Raw genomic sequence first — 20,794 nt, 5'->3', positions numbered from 1 at the left:
CTCTTGTAGGGAAAGTATGTATGTATGTATGAAAGTATGTATCATCAGTATGTGCTTGATCTGTGGTTGGGACTCCTGCAGTGTCTGGGACATTTTTGCACACTTCTGAAATAATGCATCCACTCTCCTCTATGGCAGATAAAACCTTTAAAAGGTGCTGACGGTCATCCCAGGTGGGATGAACAGTTTCAAAGAGATCAATCAAATCTCTAGAATTGTCAGAGAACATGGCATTCTGAGTTCTCCAGATATCTGCTTCCCCAGAGGGAGAGGCTGCCCGGAGTCTTGGGTCCTTGGTGCTGGGCCAGATGGTGGCTCCAACCTGGATAAAGGAACCAGAGCTGGCTGAGGAGTGGGAGGAGGTCTGTATGGCAGGGTGGAAAAATCGTCTCCATGGGAGTCCCATCCTGCAAACAGAGTGGGAGGGAGCAAGGGAGCCAGGGTAGTGGCCTCTGGTTTCAGAGAGCCTGTGGAAGGAGGATTGTTAGTGGGGGCCAGAAAGAGCTTAATCTATGAAGATGGATGAGTCACTAGATCCTTCCAAACTACAATATAGGACACTTGGTCTGGGTGTCCACCTGTTTTCTGAAAGATTCTGTTTCCTAATGCAAGGATGGTGGGAAGGTGGAAAGTTCCTTCTGGCAACCAGCCCACATGGAAGGTGGGCCATTCTGGGCCAAAAAAAGTCATCATTTTTCCTTTCCTCACATCAACTGAAAGATTGTGAGCTCTAGTCTTAACCTCCCTAAAATGAGTCAGAACGAAGTCAAGGGGTCTGTCCCATATTGTCAGTCAGTCTTTTCATCAAAAAGAAACCAGAGAAATGAAATGGACACTTTCAACAAACAGTAAATCATACAGAGATGGAACCCGCTGTCTCAGGCAAAAGTGAAACTAAAGATAATAAATCACAGCCTGTACCTGGGCTAGTATCCCAGAACAAAACTGTGGCTCTTTTTGAGCCACAAACATGAGACCACAAACAATCACAGAAATGAAACAATAACTCCTGGCATAATACCAAGCAAGAGACAATTAATCATGCACAGAAACGAAGTAAAACCAAAAAACCTGGACTTCTCTGCCACAAAAGTTCCAGAAGGGCTAAAACTGAACCCCACACCAGCTTCCCTGCCATAGAAATTCTGGAGGAGTTTAAACTGACTCCATTCTGGCTTCCCTGCCACAGAAGTTTCAGGTGGGTAAACTGATCACTGATGAGAGGAAGAGACGTCTCTGATGCCCCCTCGAGCAGTGGCTCCCTGGGCATCCTAAAACCATATTCTGCTCCCGGACTGAAGGTTAACCAAAACCATATAACAAAAAACTTGAGACAGACACCCAGCACAAAACATTTACCCAAGGGACTAAACTCGAGGGTTCCCAGTCAGGGAACCAATGTAATACCAGGATCATGGGACCCTCAGAGACCACCAGGAGATGACTCAATGCAAGAGCAAGAGAGCTTTATTACAAGAGGGAGCAAACTCTGGATCCCAGTCTCACTGACGCAGCAGTAGAGAAGTGGGACCCTGAGCCCTGAGTGAGCAGGGTTCTTAAAGGGAAAGACTGCAAGCAGGGGGTTTCCATGACAGCAAGCAGAGGGGTATGTTTTCCATGAGAGAAAGCAGGGGGGTTCATACCTTGACATTACAGAATTGGGTAAAAGCCATAGGGGAGAGGTGACCATTTACATAATCACAATTGCCAGGGAGATTGTCTCTATTTTTTACTAAACATTTATTCTGTGATATTTCCTGGAGGCCGTTGCTTGGAGAGCTAACTTTGTTTTCTGCCAGGTGCACATTCTGTAATATCTCCTGGTACCTGAGTTCAGCTCCTGGTCAAGATGGCTCCTTATTTCAAAATGGAGTCACCCAGGCTAACTTAAACTCTTCACTATCCTTGTTATGACATGTTTAAAAAGTATGTTTGTTACACATAGGACAGATCTGGTATGAAAGATATTTGTGGGAAGGGAAGCAGAAGAGAGTTAGGCCTGAGTGAGCCTTGAAGGCAGAGACAGAGAGAGACAGAGGGACAGAAATGGGGGTAGGTGTCACCCTGACAGAGAAACAAATCAGAAAGCAAGAGAGCAGGTAGTAAGAGAGAGAGGGGTAAGAGGCAGGGGTCCTTCTGTGCCATGCTCCTGTGAGTGGCGACCAATGATGACATCACAGTTGCCTAAGTAACCTGGAGTGGGCCAGTGCATCAAGATTTATGAACCAGCATTCCTCCATTTTCCTATAATTTGAAACAAATAGAGAGGGCTGGAGAGGTGGCTCAGAGGTTAGGAGCACTGGCTGCTCTTCCAGAGGTCCTGAGTTCAATACCCAGCAACCACATGGTGGCTCACAGCCATCAATAGTGAGATCTGCTGCCCTCTTCTGGTGTGCAGGCACACATGCAGACGGAATATTTCATACATAGCAAGTGCATAAATAAATCTTTTTTTTTTTTAAAGAAACAAATAGAGAGAGAGGAGCTGGGGAGGTGTGCTGAGGCATGAGGGTGTTGGACTGCTTCTCATATAAGGCAAGTTAAAGTATAGAAATGTAGGTTTACTACAGGCAGCTCTTGGTCGCCATGCAAGAGAGACACACACACACACACACACACACACACACACACACACACACACAGAGAGAGAGAGAGAGAGAGAGAGGAGCACCAAAATGTCCAGCTTACACAGTGAGGAGAAGGAACGCCCTGGCCTGGTATGTTTAGGGTGGAGTGAGGTTGCCATGCCCAGCAGGAGATAGGACTGAGGAATGCTGGGAGAGCCTGGAGCTGTTGGTGCTGGGCCTGGAGCAAACCATTGTAGCCTTTTGTTGATAATAAGTAAATAATAGGGAAAGAAAGCATTTTCTTTAGCTACTTTCTGCCGACAATGGGGCAGCAACAGGGAGTCCAAAAGCCTGAAAGTTTGGCCAGGTCCAGGAAGAGCAGGCTGTCGAATTTGCTGTCCAGGATCTGAGGATATCTGCAGCTGGGGGGAAAGTGCAGGTCCGACTTGACAAAGTCTGACAGGTTAGACTGAGCACTCTGGGTAGCTGCTTTGCCACTGTTGTGGATATAGGAAACACCTGGCAGGGTACTGGAGCATAGATGTGGGCAGAAGACAAAGTCAAGGAGGCTAAGGAGCACATTTCTTTTAGGTGTGCATTTGAAACTCTTGGGAGAGTAAGCAGAAACAGAAAAAAAAAGAGAGAGAGAGAGAGAGAAAAAAAAACTAGAACATAGGGACCCTCCATTTTCCTGATCCCTGGCAGTTATGAAAAGGTCTCCTTTTGGATTTGCCATCTAAGCCATGCTAAGGCCACGTTTGTTTGCAGAGGCCTGTGAACTGAGAGCCCCTTAAAGCAGGTGCTAAATGAAGGCATCTCAAATTATCTAGGAGAGAGCCTAGAGTAGAGCCTGGGGGTACAGTGGAAGATGTGATTCCATGGGCAAGGAGAAAAGTAAATCAGATCTGCTAGACTTTGGGGTGTCCCCACAAGGTCCAGGGGAACTGGAGATGAGATGGCACAAGCTGGCAGAGCAGGTTGTCGCGAGCTGTGCCAGGGGCCATGGGGGAGACACCAGGAGACTGAGCCTCACCTTGTACTCAGCTTTTGTACTTAGACTCTCGAACATTTTCTTGAATCACCTTGGACATTTCAACCTTCAAAACTCGATCTCTCAACCATAAAACACCTTCTTAGACCCTCAGATGCGTTCTTCAAAACTTCCTAACTTAAACTTCTGTATCCTTAGGCCTTGTATCCCATTTACCACGAGACAGAGGCGAGACTGCTCAGAGCAGTGACTGGAACATCAGCTCTTCTAGTAAAGGAACAGTAAAATCTTACCGCTGAGACCTGATTTTGAGTCTGGTGACAGAGTAGACTGTGTCTAGACCTGACAGGAACAGCTTTAGGAGGAATGCTTACAGCCTGGCCTCCTGCATATGAGGGCTGAGAAGGCAGCTGATGCCTCCCACAACAGAGATTGGCGACATGAGTGTGGGACCCAAGTGTGAGTTAAAGGAGACCTGCAGCCCGGGGCTCCGTGAGGCTGGTGGAGGTCTCTGAATCTGGGAGTCTTCCGTCCCCTGGGAACCCGAGGGGCTCGAAGGCTGAAGGGTCTGCAGCGCTGGCACTGGTTAGGCCTCCGTGTCTGTGCACAGAGGGCTGACCTGCTTGGGAGCGTTTCTGCTTCCAGAGGCCAGTCTGTGAGCAACAGGGTATGGCTGGATGAGGCAGCTGCGGGACGGGTGTCCTTTGTGGCTGCTTTTGAAACAGGTCCCTGGCAGAGTTGACCTAGGCAGGAACCCTGTGGGATGGGGCATCGAGAACCTTCTGTTTCCTCTGCAGAAATGCCTACAGCCTCAGAGCAGCAGCCAAGGTCTGGAGGATAGGTTTGTGCTGGAGCTGAGCCTGTCGGGAAGGCTCCTCTCGGATTTAAAACCATCTCCACCAACTCGTGTGTGGAGGTCAGGGACCACCCTCAGCTGTTTAGGAAAAATGGCAGTGGGCTGTGTCTGCATCTGTAGGACTATAAATATATTCTGGACACCTAAAAGGGCTTGATCATCTACAAGACGACCGACTACTAACTTGTCATTTGTTAAACACTAGACTTTAGATTTCATCCCTTTAAGCTGGCTCACTGCTCTGCCTCTTGAAGAAAAAGTCAGCCTTGTTGGGGCTCCGTCGCCTCCCTCTTCAGCTCTGGAAGGTGAGGCTCCTCCTCTCCTCAACTTCAGACCTTCCTTCACCCACACCTTTACCACTGGCTTCTGTTGGTCTGATGACTGAGAGGTTGGCCAAGTTACGGGCATACCTCATAAAGTGGACTTGTTGCATTGGAAAGCAACGGTCCGTGCAGAGAGGACCAGCCAGGTCCTTGTCTGAATGGCGGGTCAGTTGGCCTCACTTCTGCTATAGAACATCCAGAGAAACACAGCCCGCAGCCTCTTACAGTTGCCTCGTGTTACTGAGAAAGTTCCAGAAGCCCCAACTTCCGAGACTGCAAACTCTTGAGTGACAACCGTGTCAGCCATATTATACATTTTCTCCTCAGTCTCAGAGAACGCCCACTCAAAGCCACTGGGAGCAGGGCTGGAGAGATGGCTCAGCAGTTGAGAGCACTGGCTGCCCTTGCAGACAGACACCTGGGTCAGGGTCCCCACGCCCCCGTGGTAGCTCACAACCTCGTGAGGACTGACACCCTTTTGTGGCTTCCAAGGCCCCTGCCCTTGTGTCTCCCCCGCCACAGGCCTGTGGTAAAGCTGTGGCCCAGGCAGTTCTGGGCTGAAATTTAAACTCAGCTCCTGGTTCTTTCACCATCTCCAGCCCTGGTCTGAACTTCAGTCGGTTGCTCCTTCCATTTCATTTAAAGCCTGAATTATGCTTTTCGTTTATTAATCTCTGGTGTATCAGCTTAATCCTGAGCTTCCTCTGGGACCTTAGGAGGATGTAGGTGGAATTTTCAACCGCTAAATTGGTTTTGTTGAGTATGGTCTTGGGTGAGCTACTTCTAAATCCCCAAACTCACCTGCCTCCCTGTGCTGGGATTGAAGGCTTGCACCAGCACACAGCAGCAGTGATTCGGTTTTATAAAGACCCCAAGTCTACGGCTGGCCAGGAAGAAGCAACTCAGCAGACAGCGCCTGGGGTACAAACCAGTGTCTTCCTGGCCAGGCCCCAGGCTCTGACCCAGCTGGTCTCTGATGGGAAAGTGCTCTGAGGGCTGTAGGTGACAGACACCTCACAGCTGCTGGCGACGGCCTGCCACGCCCACACGCCCACCACAGTGTTTGCCCACACCTGTGCCAGGAGCAGATTCCTAAAGGATTGACTTGTTAGGCCCTCGCTGGCCCCAGACCCAGGGCTTCGACTTTCTTGTGGTGCTCTGTAGACTAGAGAACAGCGCTCAGGGATGGCTCTCTCCTGTCACCTTGTGGGGCCTGTGGCTGGAAGACAGGCTTGAACACAATTGCCTCTATGGGCTGAGCCATCCCCAAGGCTCTTGCACAAGTCTCTCACTTGGCTGTTTCTACACTCAAAATTACAAAGATACGATCTCATCCCTCGTAACAATGAATTTAAGCTGCTTATCTCGGCATTTAGGGCCTTCTGTCCACTGATTGTTCAACAGTTTTCCCTGCTTTGTGGGTGTGGCAGTGTGTGGGTGTGTGGGCAGCACCTGAACTCAAATCCAGTCTCTCTGTCTGTCTCTGTCTCTCATTCTGTCTGTCTCTCTCTCCTGAGAAGGGTTTTCTCTGGCCTTGGCTGTCCTGGACTCACTCTGTAGACCAGGCCTCAAGCTCAGAGATCCCCCTGCCTCTGCCTCCCGAGTGCTGGGATTGCAGGTGTGCACAATTGTTACTGGCTCAATTGTTACTTCTATTAGTTTAGCTCTTTGTCTGCCTGACTATCTACCTATCTGTCTATCTACTGTCTATCTATCATCTATCTATCTATCTTCAATACAGGGTTTCTCTGTGTAGCCCTGGCTGTCCTGGAACTCACTGTGTAGACCAGGCTGGCCCTGAACTCACAGACTCACCTGCCCCCGCCTCCAGAGTGCTGGCATTAAAGGTGTGCCCCACCATTGGCCGGCTCCGACCTTATTTTAGAGACAGCATCTCTCGCTGACCTTGTAGCTCACCGTTTCAGCTAGACTGATGGCCATGGCACTGGGATTGCAGGAGTGTGTCATCTGCTTGGCTCTGACCAGCAGGTTCTAGATTAGTAAAATGTTCTCACCGTCTGCTGGAGAGGACGTGAGAGTGAAATGAGACAGTGCCAAGAGCGCTTTGTAAACCACCCGTGCTGAGGACCAACGGGGCTCCCGGGTCACCTGCCCACCTTCACCCCTCAAGCACACAGGCCAAGAATAGGACGACAGTGGTTTTCCCGCCAGAAAAACATTCTTCTCTAACTGTAGCTTAGGAATCCAAACATGTGAGTCATGCATTAGGGTCCGGTTTTTACTTGAGCATTTTATTTCCTTTGGAGCACGCTTTGACTCCTCACTGAAGTACAGCAACTGTGGACATGTATGAAGCAGTGTGGCATTCAGCACGTGGCACAATGTGGACTGCTAGTGCATTTAGCATCTATTCTCTATGCGTGCATGCGTGCCTGCATGTGTGTAGTGGGAAGAGGGCCTGGGGTCCCTGGAACTGGAGTTAGAGATGGCGCTGAGCCTCCAAGTCGGTGAACCCGGGTCCTCCGAGAGAGCACCCAGTGCTCTTACCACAGTGCTTAACCACTGAGCCATCCCCAGCTCAGGGATAGACTCTCCACGAACACAGAGCGCTGGAGCGCCGTCGGCCTTCGTGGCTGAGGTGGGAGGGGATGCTGGACAGAGCCCATGACCGACACACTGGGGAAACCCCAGACCTGTCACAGGCCTTTAGTATCACTGCAGAGGCAGAGGCAGGGGGATCTCTGGAGTTGGAGGCCAGCCTGGTCTACACAGCGAGTTTTGGGACAGTCAGGGCTACATAGTGAGACCCTGCCTCAAAAATAATAAATGAATGAATAAATTGATAAATAGATTAAGCAACACAGTGATTGGTAAACTGTCAGTCCACGTGTTTTCTGTGTTGCCCTCATTTTCTTCTTTTCATATTCTGGGGAAGATTTAGAGGATTCTAGACTTCTAGGAAACGCTCTAAGAAGAAACATTTGCCATGTGTTGCCATATGATCACACAGAGACAGCAAGCGTGCAGGAAGGCGTCGGACTTTTGCTAAAAGGGTAAAAACTGGGTCCAATCCTTAACTTTCATGGAGAGAACAGATAACCTCGGGAATTTGAAAAAAAAAATCACCTGTGTTTCCTGTTGGTATTTAGTACTAGCTTACACAGACAGGAGAAACCGTGTTTCAGAGAAGAAAGAAGAAAACATGAAGACAGCGCCAGAGCCATGCAGCTAAGAGCACGGGGAAGGCATGGAGGGAGCAGAGGCCATAAATAACCACAGGAAGAGAATATCAAACTGTTTTGGACAAGGAAGGAAGGAAGGAACCAAGGAAGGACGGGAGGGAAGGGAGGGAAAGGAGGGAAGAGAGGAAGAGGGAGGGAGGGAGGGGGAAGGAAGGAGGGGGAAGGATGGCATTGAGGTTTCTGGCAGAGGGCTGGGTCAGTTGACAGGTATGAGGACTAAGACAGCAGGACGACTATGGACAGAAAACGGTTTTCTAGGTTTGCACAGGGCAGCCTCCTGCTCTCGGTAGTTGACAAGCCAGTGGAGGCTTCACAGCTGACTTTGAGGCCGTTTGCACAGAAGCCTGGAAGTCTGGAAGCTGCACCCAGTGTGTCATTCATCTGGGAGGTACCACAACCCTACTCCAAAGTGAAAGTACTACCTGCCAGTAAGTGCCTTTAGAATATTTACGGTACCTCTAGGAAACCAGAAAGAGCCCATGGGAAGGAGGGGAGAGGAGGTTTTGATACCAGTGACAGCGTAAATGGACAAAGTGACAGCCAGGCGTCCTGCCGTGGTGAGCAACCTTCAACCCAGCACTCCCGGAGAAGAGAGCAGGGTGGGTCTCCAAAAGTCCGAGGCCAGCCTGGTCCACACAGCGCCTGCTGCACAATGGGAGGTGGAGAGCACAGCAGCTCTGAGGCCAGCTAGCCTGGAAAGTGCAGAACATTAGCAAGGTGGAATGAGAAAACAGATCCCAAACACACCCCAGCTCAATCTCTCCCCTCCCCCTTCTTTACTCCATACGTTCAGAAACACAAACACACGCTCGCTCCTGTGCACAGTAAACTACGTCAAATTTTAGAGTGTTTATTGTTCAGCGACAGCGATAGTTACAGCTGAAAAGGAAGCGCTTTGACGTGAATCTATGCCTCCATTCTACTTATTTTAGTGTTTCACTCTAACCTTTTTGCAGCCTCTGCCTCAGCTTACTCTCATGTGGACTCATAAGAATTCAAAGAGCCTTTACTCTCCGTGCACCCTAGGAAGACAGCAGTGCGCAGTCTTGAGGAGGTGAAGGATTCAGACACCAGGTACCTGACGCTTGACAAGGGAGAGGGGGCAGCCATGGGAAACAGCTGAGTCTTGACGCCCCTTGCTGGTGAATGTCAGGATTTACCAACATGCCAAGGATTCACAGACCTCCTCTCTCCCGCCTGTCAGCTTCCCTCTTTCAACTCAGCCCCAGGACCTTGTAGAAGCCACAGCAGCATCTGCCTCCTCTGACAGCTAATCCCCTCTGGCTGAACTCCCCAGAGCAGGGATTCTGTCAGCCACGTGTGTCCGCAGAATCTGTCCAGGTGCCCGGTTAGGAAAGATGCCCGGATCTGGTCAAACTTGCCAGGCATTTCCCAAGACTTGTTTCGTTTTCTCGAGGCAGGATTTCACGCAGCTCAGGTCGGCCTCCAAGGATGGTGCAGCCGAAGGCCACACTGAACTCTGACCCTCCTGTCCTGCTCACCAGGTGCTACAACTGCTGTCATGCGTCACCGACTCCAGCTTGAACTCAGCCGACCGAGGTGATGCACATCTTTAATCCCAGCACCCAGTGGGCAGAGGCAGGAGTATCTCTAGTTCAAAGCCAGCTTGCCCTATCTACATGGTGAGTTTCAGGACAGCCGAGGCTATGTAGGGAGACCCTGTCTCAAAGAGCCAACAACAGAAACTTAAACTTGAGGACAGCATTGTAATGGCCCAAGTTCAGAATATGGTTTTTAAATAAAAACTGTTTGTACAGAATTTGCATTTTTATGGAAGTGTTTGTGTTGGTGTGTGCACATGCTCGGCCTGTAAATACTGACCTAAAAGATTCATCATCCCTTGATTCTACGGCTGCTGCATGAACCCCAGCTGCTGGGAGGGTTCCTCTGTCCCTTCATGTTGCAATGCTGTGACAGTCTCAGGAACACACGAGGACCAATGTCAGGGCGTGCTTCTCGTGGGCACTGCTGGCGTGTGGCTGCCTGTCTGTTGCAGGTGTTCGCTCCTCTATGGACGAGGATTGCGTTAGACCTGGGTTCTGCAGTGTACCCAGAAGACAAAGTCAGAAGCTGGAAGCAAAGCCAGCTGCCTGTGAGTGCTGGCCGTCAGAAAAAGGGCCTCTCCCTGTGTCCCCAACCACACTGCACTAATGTTGCCCACCCAGAATCCTTGTAAGTCTGTGTGTTCCGTCTCAAGGGTTGTGAAGAAGTTGCTTCCTAAATCCATGAGCAGTTGGCTGAAACCTTCCCTGCTGTTGTCTTTCTCTGACGTAACCCTGGAGTCAGGACCTTGTGCACACAGGCAGCAGCTCTGCTCGTGTGGTTCTGAGTTCTGCTCTGTCCCTCGGGGTGTCCCTTTGAGTCTGAGGTCAGCCTGGTCTCAGGGAGAGTTCCAGGACAGCCAGGGCTATGCAGAGAGACTCGGTCTCAAATACCAAAGACCAAATAGAAACTGAATACTAGCTGCCCCTGCTCTCACAGCCGTTGGTTCACTGAGCTGCATGGAGACAGTGCTGAGCAAAGCCGGAGCTGACGGCACCCAGGGTGACCCTGGGCCTCACAGAGGGAACAATTAAACGCGGGCAAAGAAGCCGAGAGGACAATGTCCTCCTCTGCACCGCTGTGCAGCCTTGCTGTGAGGAGCGCAGGGAGGAGTGGCCAGGTGTCTCTGCTCCTCAGCTCCTCAGCTGCCCAGCATCCTGGGAGAGAGCTCAGAGCGGTCCGGACCATGACTACTGAAGAACAGGGGGAGTTTGAAGACATGGCAGAGGCTGACAAGTCTCGCTATGGGAGAGAAATGAAAACCTAGAGGGGAGGAAATGGGGAGACCAGAAAGAAGGACCCCAAGGCACCCAAGAGGGCTCCTTCCTCCTTCCTCTTGTTCTGAGTTTCACCCCCGGATCAATGATCATCACCCGGCTTATCCCCTGGTGATGTTGCAAGGACACGAAGAGCCGTGGAGCAGCACTGCTGAGGACAAGCAGCCTGAGGAGTGGAGGCTGCCCCATGGGAGCAGAAGGACAGAAGGACCCTGATGCCACAGAGTGAAGAAAAACCTGATGCAGAAAAACAGGAAAGGACAAGAAAATAAGAAAGAGGGAGGACAGGAGGAGGAGGAAGAGGGTGAGGAAGAGATTAAGGGAGACGAGGAAGGCAAAGATGATAAGTTGGTTCTAAAACACTTTATTTCTTGTCTATAAAGCATTTAACCCCATACACAATTCACTCCTTTTACAGAAGAGAATTGAAATATAAGGCTGTGTAAGTTTTATTTAAAGGAACAGTGTCTTTTTCTGTGTGGTGACCACAGTCCCAAATGTGCCATCAGATAGGCCTGTCTGGTGGATTTGTCTTTTCTTTTCTATTCTTAACAAAAAAAGAAACAAAGAAACAAGAAACAGGGCTTGGGATGTGGTGTGGTGCGGAGAGGAAAGGGGGAGATTTAAGTGTGATAAAGGGGTCCACACTGCCATCTTCCCTGGTGTCTGACCCACTCCTCAGAATGCCTTTTCCTAGAAAAAGCCTTGGAGGGTGGCGTGAAAGGGCACACTGCAGGCTGGGGAGATGGCGCAGAGGTTGGGAGCACTGTTTCTGCTTCCAGAGGTCCTGAGTTCAATTCCCAGCACCCACACGATGGCTCACAACAATCTATAGTGAGATCTGCTGCCCTCTTCTGGTGCGCAGGTCTACCTGCCCTCGGAACCCGGTTTATACAACAAATAAATAAATCTTAAGAAAAGAAAAAGAAAGAAAGGAAAAAGAGAGTACACACTGCACACAAGCAACCCCAGCAAGAAACTAGCTGCAGCCTCCAGACCTGGCCCCGGCCAGGTAGGACCAGAGTCAAACTCAGACTGTGACCCTGTGAAGAAATGTGGGGCACAGCCTTGGGCCATTGCTTCTGAGCTGGGCCAACTTCTGTGCCAACTTCTGCCAGAGGAGGTAGAGGTCAGGGTGTGGGTAGGGGATTCAGAACCCTGTATGGGTCTGGGTTTTTGGCTCAGTCAGGGCCTCCTTCCTCCCTGATTGGCACTGGAGCATTGCCAGGAGCCTGCGCCTGGCTTCTTCAAGAGCCTGCACCCTGCTTGTCCAGGACCCGGTGCCCTGTTTGTCCTGGCTCTCATTGTGGCTCTTCCTCCTATGCCGGCAAAGATGACCCTCGCCATCCAGGTCCTCCGGCTGGTGGTTGGCATGCTGCTTTTTCCCATGTTCCTGCTGAACCTTCTAGGCCTGTGGAGAGAGAGATGCAGAAAGTGGTTTCCCTCCTTCATGTGGAGGGCGACCAGGATATACAATAAGTACACACTGAGAACAAAGCGTGAGCTCTTCAGCAATCTGCAGGAGTTCTCAGGCCCCTCGGGGAAGCTGTCCCTGCTGGAGGTGGGCTGTGGCACGGGGGCCAACTTCAAGTTCTATCCCCCTGGGTGCAGAGTGACCTGTGTCGACCCCAATCCCAACTTTGAGAAGTTCCTGTTCAAGAGCGTCGCAGAGAACCGGCACCTGCAGTTCGAGCGCTTCGTGGTGGCGGCCGGGGAGGACATGTCCCAGGTGGACGAGGGCTCAGTGGATGTGGTGGTCTGCACCCTGGTGCTGTGCTCCGTGCAGAGCCAGGAGAAGTTTCTGCGTGAGGTGCGCCGCGTGCTGAGGCCGGTGAGTGACAGATGTGAGAACAGGCTAGTGGAGGCTAGCAGGAGCAAGGATGGTCCTGCCAGGTTCAGGGGAACTGTAAACCAAAAGGCAAAAGCCTGGAGAAGAACCTATAGAAGGAAAATAGTGGCAGAGAACTACGAAGGGAAGCGAGGGCCAAGAAATCAGAAAATAGAGAATTCCAGGCTGCTCCAGAGTGAAGAGCCTGCTGACAATTCCCATGTCCGACTTGGTAACCGAGGCTCCCAGGGACAGCTGAAGGCTTCATGCCACTCCTTTCAATAAGTTACAAGTCCCAGCACTGGGGAGGCAGAAGCAGGCACATCTCTGAGTGCCAGGCCAGCCTGGTCCACACAGTGAGAGGTCCAGGCCTGACAGGGCCGCACAGCGAGACCCTGTCTCAAAGCACAAAGCATTTACAGGCCCCTAAGAACAAGGCTGTTTCCTAGAGCTGGTGAGAGAGAACGATAGCAAAGATGAGCAACGGGGCGGTGACAGGATATAAGTTAAAGCAGACAACGCATAAAGACGTATAGATCACAGCCTGTGACACTGCCAGAGGCTTACGTCTATAGGTTCTTGGGAGGACCTGGGAAGGACCCCTCACCCAGGAAGAGGTTTTGAAGGCTCATTTACTAACATCAAAGTGTCCAGTGAACATGCTTTCTCTATCGGAAACGCATCTACAGCTACTCGTGTGCCAAACCTCGTCTCTGGAGAAAAGGTTCCTTAGAGCACACCTGCCGACTGGAAAGGACCCGTCTGCATGAAAGCTTGTCACAGAGTCAGGAGCTCTGGAGCCATTTCAGAGAGCAAGAGCTGGGTGTGGCGGTCCAGACATCCAAACCCAGCTCTGTCTCAGTGTCTCAGAGGCTGAGAAGGATGGGAAGGCAAGCCTCAGCTATGTGGCAAGCTCAAGGCCAGCCTGAATCATAGAGTCAAAATCTATCAAACAACAAAACTAAACAAACCCCAACAACCCACCGGGTGAGTGGGCACACACACTTAATCCCAGCACTCAGAGGGCAGAGGCAGGTGGAGCTCTGTGAGGCCAGCCTTGTCTATAAACGGAGTCCCTGACTGCCAGGGCTACACAGAGACTCTGTCTTGTAAAACAAACAAACAAACAAACAAACAAACAAACAAAACAACAACAAAATCCAGCCAACCAAAATGAAGAAAAAACTTCCAGAAGTGTGATCTCTGCTATATAGGAAAGAGAAGATGGTCAAGAATATGTTAATGTGTTCATGCAAAGGTAGAATAGTCCAGGAGTTACCTCTGGGGAACAGCAGGCAAGAGCAGCCGTCACTTGTGCCTTTCTGAAAGTCAGAAGAAATTCTTTTGACTGGTTCTTCCTCTGTGCCAGGCAGGTAATGCCCTTGGCTTTCTTCCTTAGCCTGTCTGATCACCAACTCACCACTTGATGGAGCCAGCTTCAGGACAGCCTCGGTTGTCCTCACCAGAAGCCTCTGAAGTGGACATTTATGACCGTCGTGTTCTAGAAAGGGTCGAAGACTCAAAGACGTTAGGAAATGTACCCAAGCTTACACAACCATGGCTCTAACCTTATTTTATTTTGTAAAGACCAGGTCTCATTCTCAGTAACTAATGCTTGGCTAGACTGACACTTTGTATGTAGATCAGGCTGGCCTGGACCTCACAGAACTCTGCCTGCTGCTGCTGCTGGATTAAAGACGTGCACCCACAGCCGGCCAGGTCTAGTGTTCAGGGAGAATATTGCTGCCAATTGGTGCTTGTCATCTTCCTCACCTCAGCATTCCTTAACCTTTAATTGTGAGGGTGCTAATCATCACTAGGCCCAAGAAGAGTCTCCAGGCTAAAGCTGCTGGAGTTACTATTCCATTTCTGCCACAATACAATGTTTATATTTCATATACCTGTAGAATTTACTTATATGTCTAATCTTGGTGTTTTATTTCCTTCAGTTTAATAACACCACAGTGGCTCTGTATGAGTCAACTTTTCCCAAGAAAGAGAGGTCTTAATATTTTATTCTTTTGTCATTTGTCCTCACCATTCTTCATCCATCTGTAGCAGGAAGAGACTTTTAATGTGATCTGCTGCCAGCTTCTCTAGCCTACCGAATATTGTTTGCCTTTTAAAGGTTACTTTGCTCTGATTATCCTGTTCCTGAGTAAGTGAAGGGAAAGATGTGCCAGGAGTGTCTTTGAGTCAGGGCCTCACAAGGAGGTCTCTGGCACAGTGGTTTGAATCACAACCTCCAGGTCATGAGGAAGGCCTAGAATTAGCCCCAGAAAAGGACATTCCCCTAAAAGAAGGAGGGATGGTGTGGTCAGGACATCCCTGGGGAAACTTAGAAGCAGTACTCCTGGGAGGAGGTGTAAATGATTCATTAGAAATTTTCCATCCATCCAAAATTCCCCAAGTTTACAAATAATAAAAGTCCCTAAAGCATGTGGTTGTAGAAATCAGGATCAAAAGAGTGGGAGACCGCACCACAGAGATTGCGTCACTCGGCTCAGCTTTGCTGGAGCTTTGAAAAGCAGCTGTGCTAAGTTTATGACTTTCACTGTTCCCATTAGATATGGCTGTGCCAGTTTACCCTGCAGCCAGTGCCTGGGAACAAGTTGTTTGTGAATTAGAGGTTTTCTTTTTTCAAAAAAAAAAAAAAAAAATGTTGCGAGGAGAGACCAGATGTGATAGAACAACATAAAATGCCAACACGAGGGAGGTGGATGCAGGGGCATGAGGAGCAGCTGGCTACACAGTGTGTTTGCCAAGTACCGAGTTTCAGAGCAACGTGGGTGCTGTGACTGTTTCAAAAGTCAAGCAGCAACAACAAAAAGGTAAAAGGAGGTGGACGAGCGAGCTAGCTCAGACAGTCAAGACATCTGCCGTCAACTCTGCTAACGTTAGGTCCGCGTGACTGAAGGAAAGAACATGCTCACACAAACATGCATACAGTTGTGTAATCACACTCACACTAAATTAGTTAAATGCAGTGAACGTTTTCAACAGAAAGAGGGACAGAGTAGTAGTAATTCAGTAGTAAAGCATTTACAGCAGACATGAGAGCTGGAGTCAGAATCGCGAACCCCCCCAAAACCCAGCAACAAAAGGCTAGGTTGTTAAGAAGAGATCACAGATATAAAAGTAACAGACCACACCCCAAGAGGAGATACTGTGTAGACTCTCTCTCTCTCTGAGAAAGGATCTTATGTAGCCCAGGCTGGTCCTCCACTTCTGCATTCTATTTCTTCCTCCTCCTCAGTCCCTGTGCTGGACATGGAAGACACCTGACCCTGTAGCTCCCTGGGCCTAGAAGATACTGTGTCCACTGGCTGACCTCAGTCCTCCCGCCTCTGACAGCCCGAGGGCTGGGATTACACGTGGGACTCACCACACCACTGATATAATCCTATTAGAATAAACTTCCTACTGATCAGTAAGGGAAACAGCAGTTATTTCCATGAACGATGGAATAATGGATATCCACAGGCAAGTACACAAACTTCCTAGTAAAAGACCTTGTATCTGTGAAGAATCTTTTTTTTTTTTTAAGATTTTCCTTTTTACTACGAATACAGTGTTCTGGCTACATGTAGATCTGCACAAGAGAAAAGGGAAGGAGATCTCATGATAGATGATGGTGAGCCTCCATGAGCTTGCTGGGACTTGAACTGGAGCCTCTGGAAGAACAGCCACTGTTCTTAACCTCTGATACTTCTCTCCCAGGATCCTGTATTTTCCCATCCCACACCGAGGATTACAATCATGCACCATTACACGCCGGCTAATAAATGAATGAATGAATAAATAAATAAACAAACAAACAAACATATTTAAAAGAATGTGGGTCCAGGCATGGAACTTGAGACTATTTACTGTACAAACTGATTTGCCTCCCCAACCTCCAGGATACACGTATTTTTAAAGACAAAAATACCACCTAGCCAAGCAATTGAGAGATTTTGTGTTCTTTAAAAAAAGTGTTAAGACAGGTATGTTGGTCCATGCTGCTATTCCAGCACTCAGGATGTGGAGGCAGGAGGATCAGGACTCCAGGGCCATATTGTAAGATGTATTTTATTGTCTTATGGGCACGGATGTTTTGCCTGCACAAATGTGTGCCCCACGTAGTGGCTGTAACAGAGATGGAGCAGAAGGGGGTGTTGAGTCCCAAGTAGCTAAATTTGCAAAAAGTTGAGAGCTACCGAATGGGTGCTGGGAGTTGAACCTGGGTCCTTTGGAAGAGCAGACTGTGTTGTTCACTGATGAGCCATCTCTCCAGCCTCTTGAGGTCCTTTCCAGCTATTCAGTGAGTTGGAGGGCTCTGGTACAGTCTTGTAATCTCAACACTGAGGACTCTGAGGTAGGAGGATGGCAAGTTTGATGCCAACCTGGGCTATAATTGTAAGACAGTTTGTCAAAAACATTGTGGTGTGTGTGTGTGTGTCTGTGTGTGTGTGTGTGTGTGTAGAAAGTGTTGGCACGCCTTCATTGGAAATGCACGCTTTCGTAGTCATTTCTAGTTAAGGACAATTTGAAAACTTCTGCCAAGGTGTTTTAAAAGGCACCTAGCCCTGACTCAACTCTGGTTTTTTTTTTTTTTTAAATATAGGATTTTAGCCTTGCTTATATCAGGGCTGATATGAAATAAAATGATATGGGGTGGGGATACCATGGGTGGCCCAGGCTGAAGTGTGCTCCCTGAGAAATTACGCCACGAAACAGATCTGGTGTAAGGTTTATTTGGCAGAGAGAAGAGGGCCTAGAGAAAGGGTAGAGGCAGAGAGCGAGCCATGCGGGCAGGCAGACTGACAGGAACCGAGCCACGAGGACAGAGAGCAGAGAAGTGAAGGTGGGGCGCAGAGAATGATAGAAAGGGAGAGATAAGAAAGGAGAGAGGGGGTGTCTGGGTGTGGGGTGTGGACGGTCCTTTTATGGGCAGCATACCTTTTGCACCTGGTTGTGGGCAGGTGATGATGAAAGCGATTGCTAGGTCCCTGAGGTCAGGCCAGCAGAGTCCCCTGTATGCTAACAATACCAATTTGGCAGTAATTACAGGTGCTCCCAAGAGTGGTGGATGCTAATCCTTGTTATGCTAAAACACAGTAGAACCTAGCAATTACAAAATAACATAAAGACAGTTACAAGTACTGTGTGTTACAGTAAAACACTGGAAAGAGCCTAAGAGATACAAAGTAACATGAAGACGGTTACTAGCATTGTGTGTTACAGTAAAACACTGGGAACTGCCTAACAGAAACAAAGTAACGTGAAGACAGTTACAAGCACTGTGTGTTACAGTAAAACACAGGGAAGAGCCTAACAGATACAAAGTAACAGAAAGATGGTTACAAGCACTGTGTGTTGCAGACTTAATTTTAGGAAAAGCCGCAAATTTTCATATAGTAGTACAGGGTCTGGTTTTCTCTCTTCCATCTGTTTTTTTGAAAAAATGTGTTTATGGTCGTGCGTACCTGCATGAGTTATATGCACAGTATGTGTGCAGGTCCATGGAGGTCAGGGAACACTGGATCCCTGAACCGGCAGTAATGGGTGGCTGAGAACGACCTGATGTGGGTAGTAGGAACCGAACCTGGGTCCTCTGTAGAGCAGGCAGCTCTCTTAACCTTGGAACATCTCTCCAGCCATTTTTTTGTCTTTTTTAAGACGGGGTCTTATGTTGCACAAACTGGCCTCAAACTCACGGTATTGCTGAAGAAATGACTTTGACCTTCTTATGCTGCTGCCTCTGCCTCCTAAGTGATGTCCTTACAGACAGGTGCCACCATGATTTGGCTGTCAAACATTTCTGTATTTTCTAAACTTTCTAAGATAAGCATGTGGCTGAGAAGGTTCTGGAACCACATAGAGAGGTTTAGAATCTCCTTCTGACGTTTACAAACTGCCAGCTGGGGCTCAGTTCCCTCAGTAAAAGCAGTGATGTGCTGGGCTTGGCTGCATATTTCCTTGAATCCCAGCAGTCAGGAGGCAGAGGCAGGCAGATCTCTGAGTTTAAGGCCAGTCTGAGCTGTATCAAGTTGCTGGCCGGGCAAGTTGCACAGTGTGATCCTGTCTCCAAAATCAAACAGAAGCCGTGGCCGTAAGAAAACGTGTGTAACAATGATTGTGCTGTGTTGTTTGTCCAAGACAGTGTCCATGTAGCCCAGGCTGGCCCTGAACTAACTCTCACAACCCAGGCTGGCCTCACGCTTGCACCAGCTTCCTGAGTGCTGGGATTGTTGGTTTGTTCCACTGCAAATAACCCTGTTGGGAAGATGAAGGACCGTGATGTGCTGTGAGCGAGCTCCGCACTTGGCTCTGTAGGCTCAGTAACTACGAGTTCTCGATCCACAAACATGTCTGTTGCTTAGATTGGCAGCTCCGTTTAAAGGTTTGTTTTAGGAGAGGGTCCCACTGTGGCTGGGCTTGTAATTCATGATCATCCTCCCTTAGCCTCCCTGGTGTGGAGATTCCAGGCATGGGCTATCAAGCTCAGCGAGCTCTGTATCAAATGTGACAGAAATTCAAACTGCCTCACCCAGATAATGCCTTACTCCATTTCAACCCACCTGGGTCTTCTCAGAGTTGGCTTCAGGCCACTGAAAGTTTTAACTTTAAGCATCTTGTAGAGCTGCTTCCCCAAAGCCAGCATCTTTGAAAGATGTGTGTGTTTTCTTTCTCAGGGAGGGGCTTATTTCTTCTTGGAGCACGTGGCAGATGAAAGATCCACCTGGAATTTCTTCTGGCAGCAGGTCCTGGATCCTGCCTGGAACCTTTTGTTTGCTGGATGCAACATCACAAGAGAGAGCTGGAAGAGCCTGGAGCAGGCCGGCTTCTCCAAGCTGAGGCTGCAGCATATCCAGGGAACTCTACCCTGTCCTTTACTGAAGCCCCATATTTATGGGTATGCTGTGAAATAGGGTGAGGCAGCGGGAGCGCTCTGAATGGCTCCAGCGGTTCAAAATTTCAGGTTTAGATGTAAGAGACCCTGGGAGAGGTGAAGTCAAATTCATCCTTACAGGTTTCTGTTTGCCTATTTCTATCTCCTCTCCCATCAAATCAAAACCAAATGAAAGTATCTTTGGCCTCTCCCTCCAAAGGAACCAGTGGTGTCTCATGAGCCTTTGATAATGAAGCAGTACAGGAGACTGACAGCTTGCCAAGCGAATAAATAAATACTTGACGAGTGAAAAATCCATGCCTGACTAACACAGAACACCCCCCAAAGCCACCTGCTCCCACCTCTGAAAAAAAAGAAGTATGAACCCACTTGCTATTGTAATACCAGGATCACAGGACCCTCAGACACCACCAGGAGATGACTCAATGCAAGAGCAAGACAGCTTTATTATGAGAGCGATTGAACTCAGGACACAAGTCTCACTGACACAGCAGTAGAGAAGTGGGACCCTGAGCCCTGAGTTAGCAGGGTTCTTAAAGGGAAAGACTGCAAGCAGGGGTATCCATGACAGCAAGCAGAGGGGTATATTTTCTATGAGAGAAAGCAGGGGGGTTCATACCTTGACATTACAGAATTGGGTAAAAGCCATAGGGGAGAGGTGACCATTTACATAATCACAATTGCCAGGGAGATTGTCTCTATTTTTTACTAAACATTTATTCTATGATATTTCCTGGAGGCCGTTGCTTGGAGAGCTAACTTTGTTTTCTGCCAGGTGCATAATCTGTGATATCTCCTGGTACCTGAATTCAGCTCCTGGTCAAGATGGCTCCTTATTTCAAAATGGAGTCACCCAGCCTAACTTAAATTCTTCCTTTCCCCTGTTTTTGTTAATAAAGAGGCCAATCTTGGGCTCATACAGTCCATGGCCAGCCTCAAACTGATAGTACTGGATTCTCATTACCATCAACTGTATAATCCCTAATCTTTGTCTAATATATCCTAACAACTTGTTAAGCAAGCATGATCCAAAAATGACCAAAGACAAAAGATTCTGCCTTTGAGCCGTTATAATTCTGGCTCTGTACATCCAGTATTACAATACTAGATTCTGCTTCAGCTAAGCAGGTCCCCAAAATAATAGCTAATGTCAGGGAGCCCCTTTGACTTAGCATTTCAGCCTGTAGGTGGGACTTTGGTCCAGTGGTCTCTTTTTCTGACATTGCTTCCATTCTGACAATAGGACCATTGGCATCAGGGGCTAGGAAGGCTGAAATGTCAGCCAAAGGCT

At 48.9% G+C, this 20,794-nt stretch overlaps 1 protein-coding gene and 1 long non-coding RNA gene across 2 annotated transcripts; both read left to right on the top strand.

Annotated features, from left to right (window-relative positions):
- The first annotated feature begins 8,152 nt into the window (after positions 1-8,152).
- LOC132655979 (uncharacterized) lies at positions 8,153-9,710 on the top strand. Its single transcript, XR_009593933.1, has 3 exons — positions 8,153-8,368; positions 8,897-9,014; positions 9,362-9,710. It is a non-coding gene; the product is annotated as an uncharacterized LOC132655979 (long non-coding RNA).
- Positions 9,711-12,079: 2,369 nt separating this feature from the next.
- On the top strand, positions 12,080-19,796 carry LOC132655743 (N6-adenosine-methyltransferase TMT1A-like). Its single transcript, XM_060388610.1, has 2 exons — positions 12,080-12,611; positions 19,286-19,796. Exons 1-2 carry the CDS (start codon positions 12,102-12,104, stop codon positions 19,520-19,522), a joined length of 747 nt encoding a protein of 248 aa, XP_060244593.1. The 5' UTR covers positions 12,080-12,101; the 3' UTR covers positions 19,523-19,796.
- Positions 19,797-20,794: the final 998 nt, after the last annotated feature.

This window comes from Meriones unguiculatus, chromosome 8 (assembly GCF_030254825.1).
Source record: "Meriones unguiculatus strain TT.TT164.6M chromosome 8, Bangor_MerUng_6.1, whole genome shotgun sequence".
NCBI lineage: Eukaryota > Metazoa > Chordata > Mammalia > Rodentia > Muridae > Meriones > Meriones unguiculatus.
The sequence above is the reverse complement of the archived record's forward strand: the minus strand, read 5'-3'. Positions and strand labels throughout refer to the sequence as shown.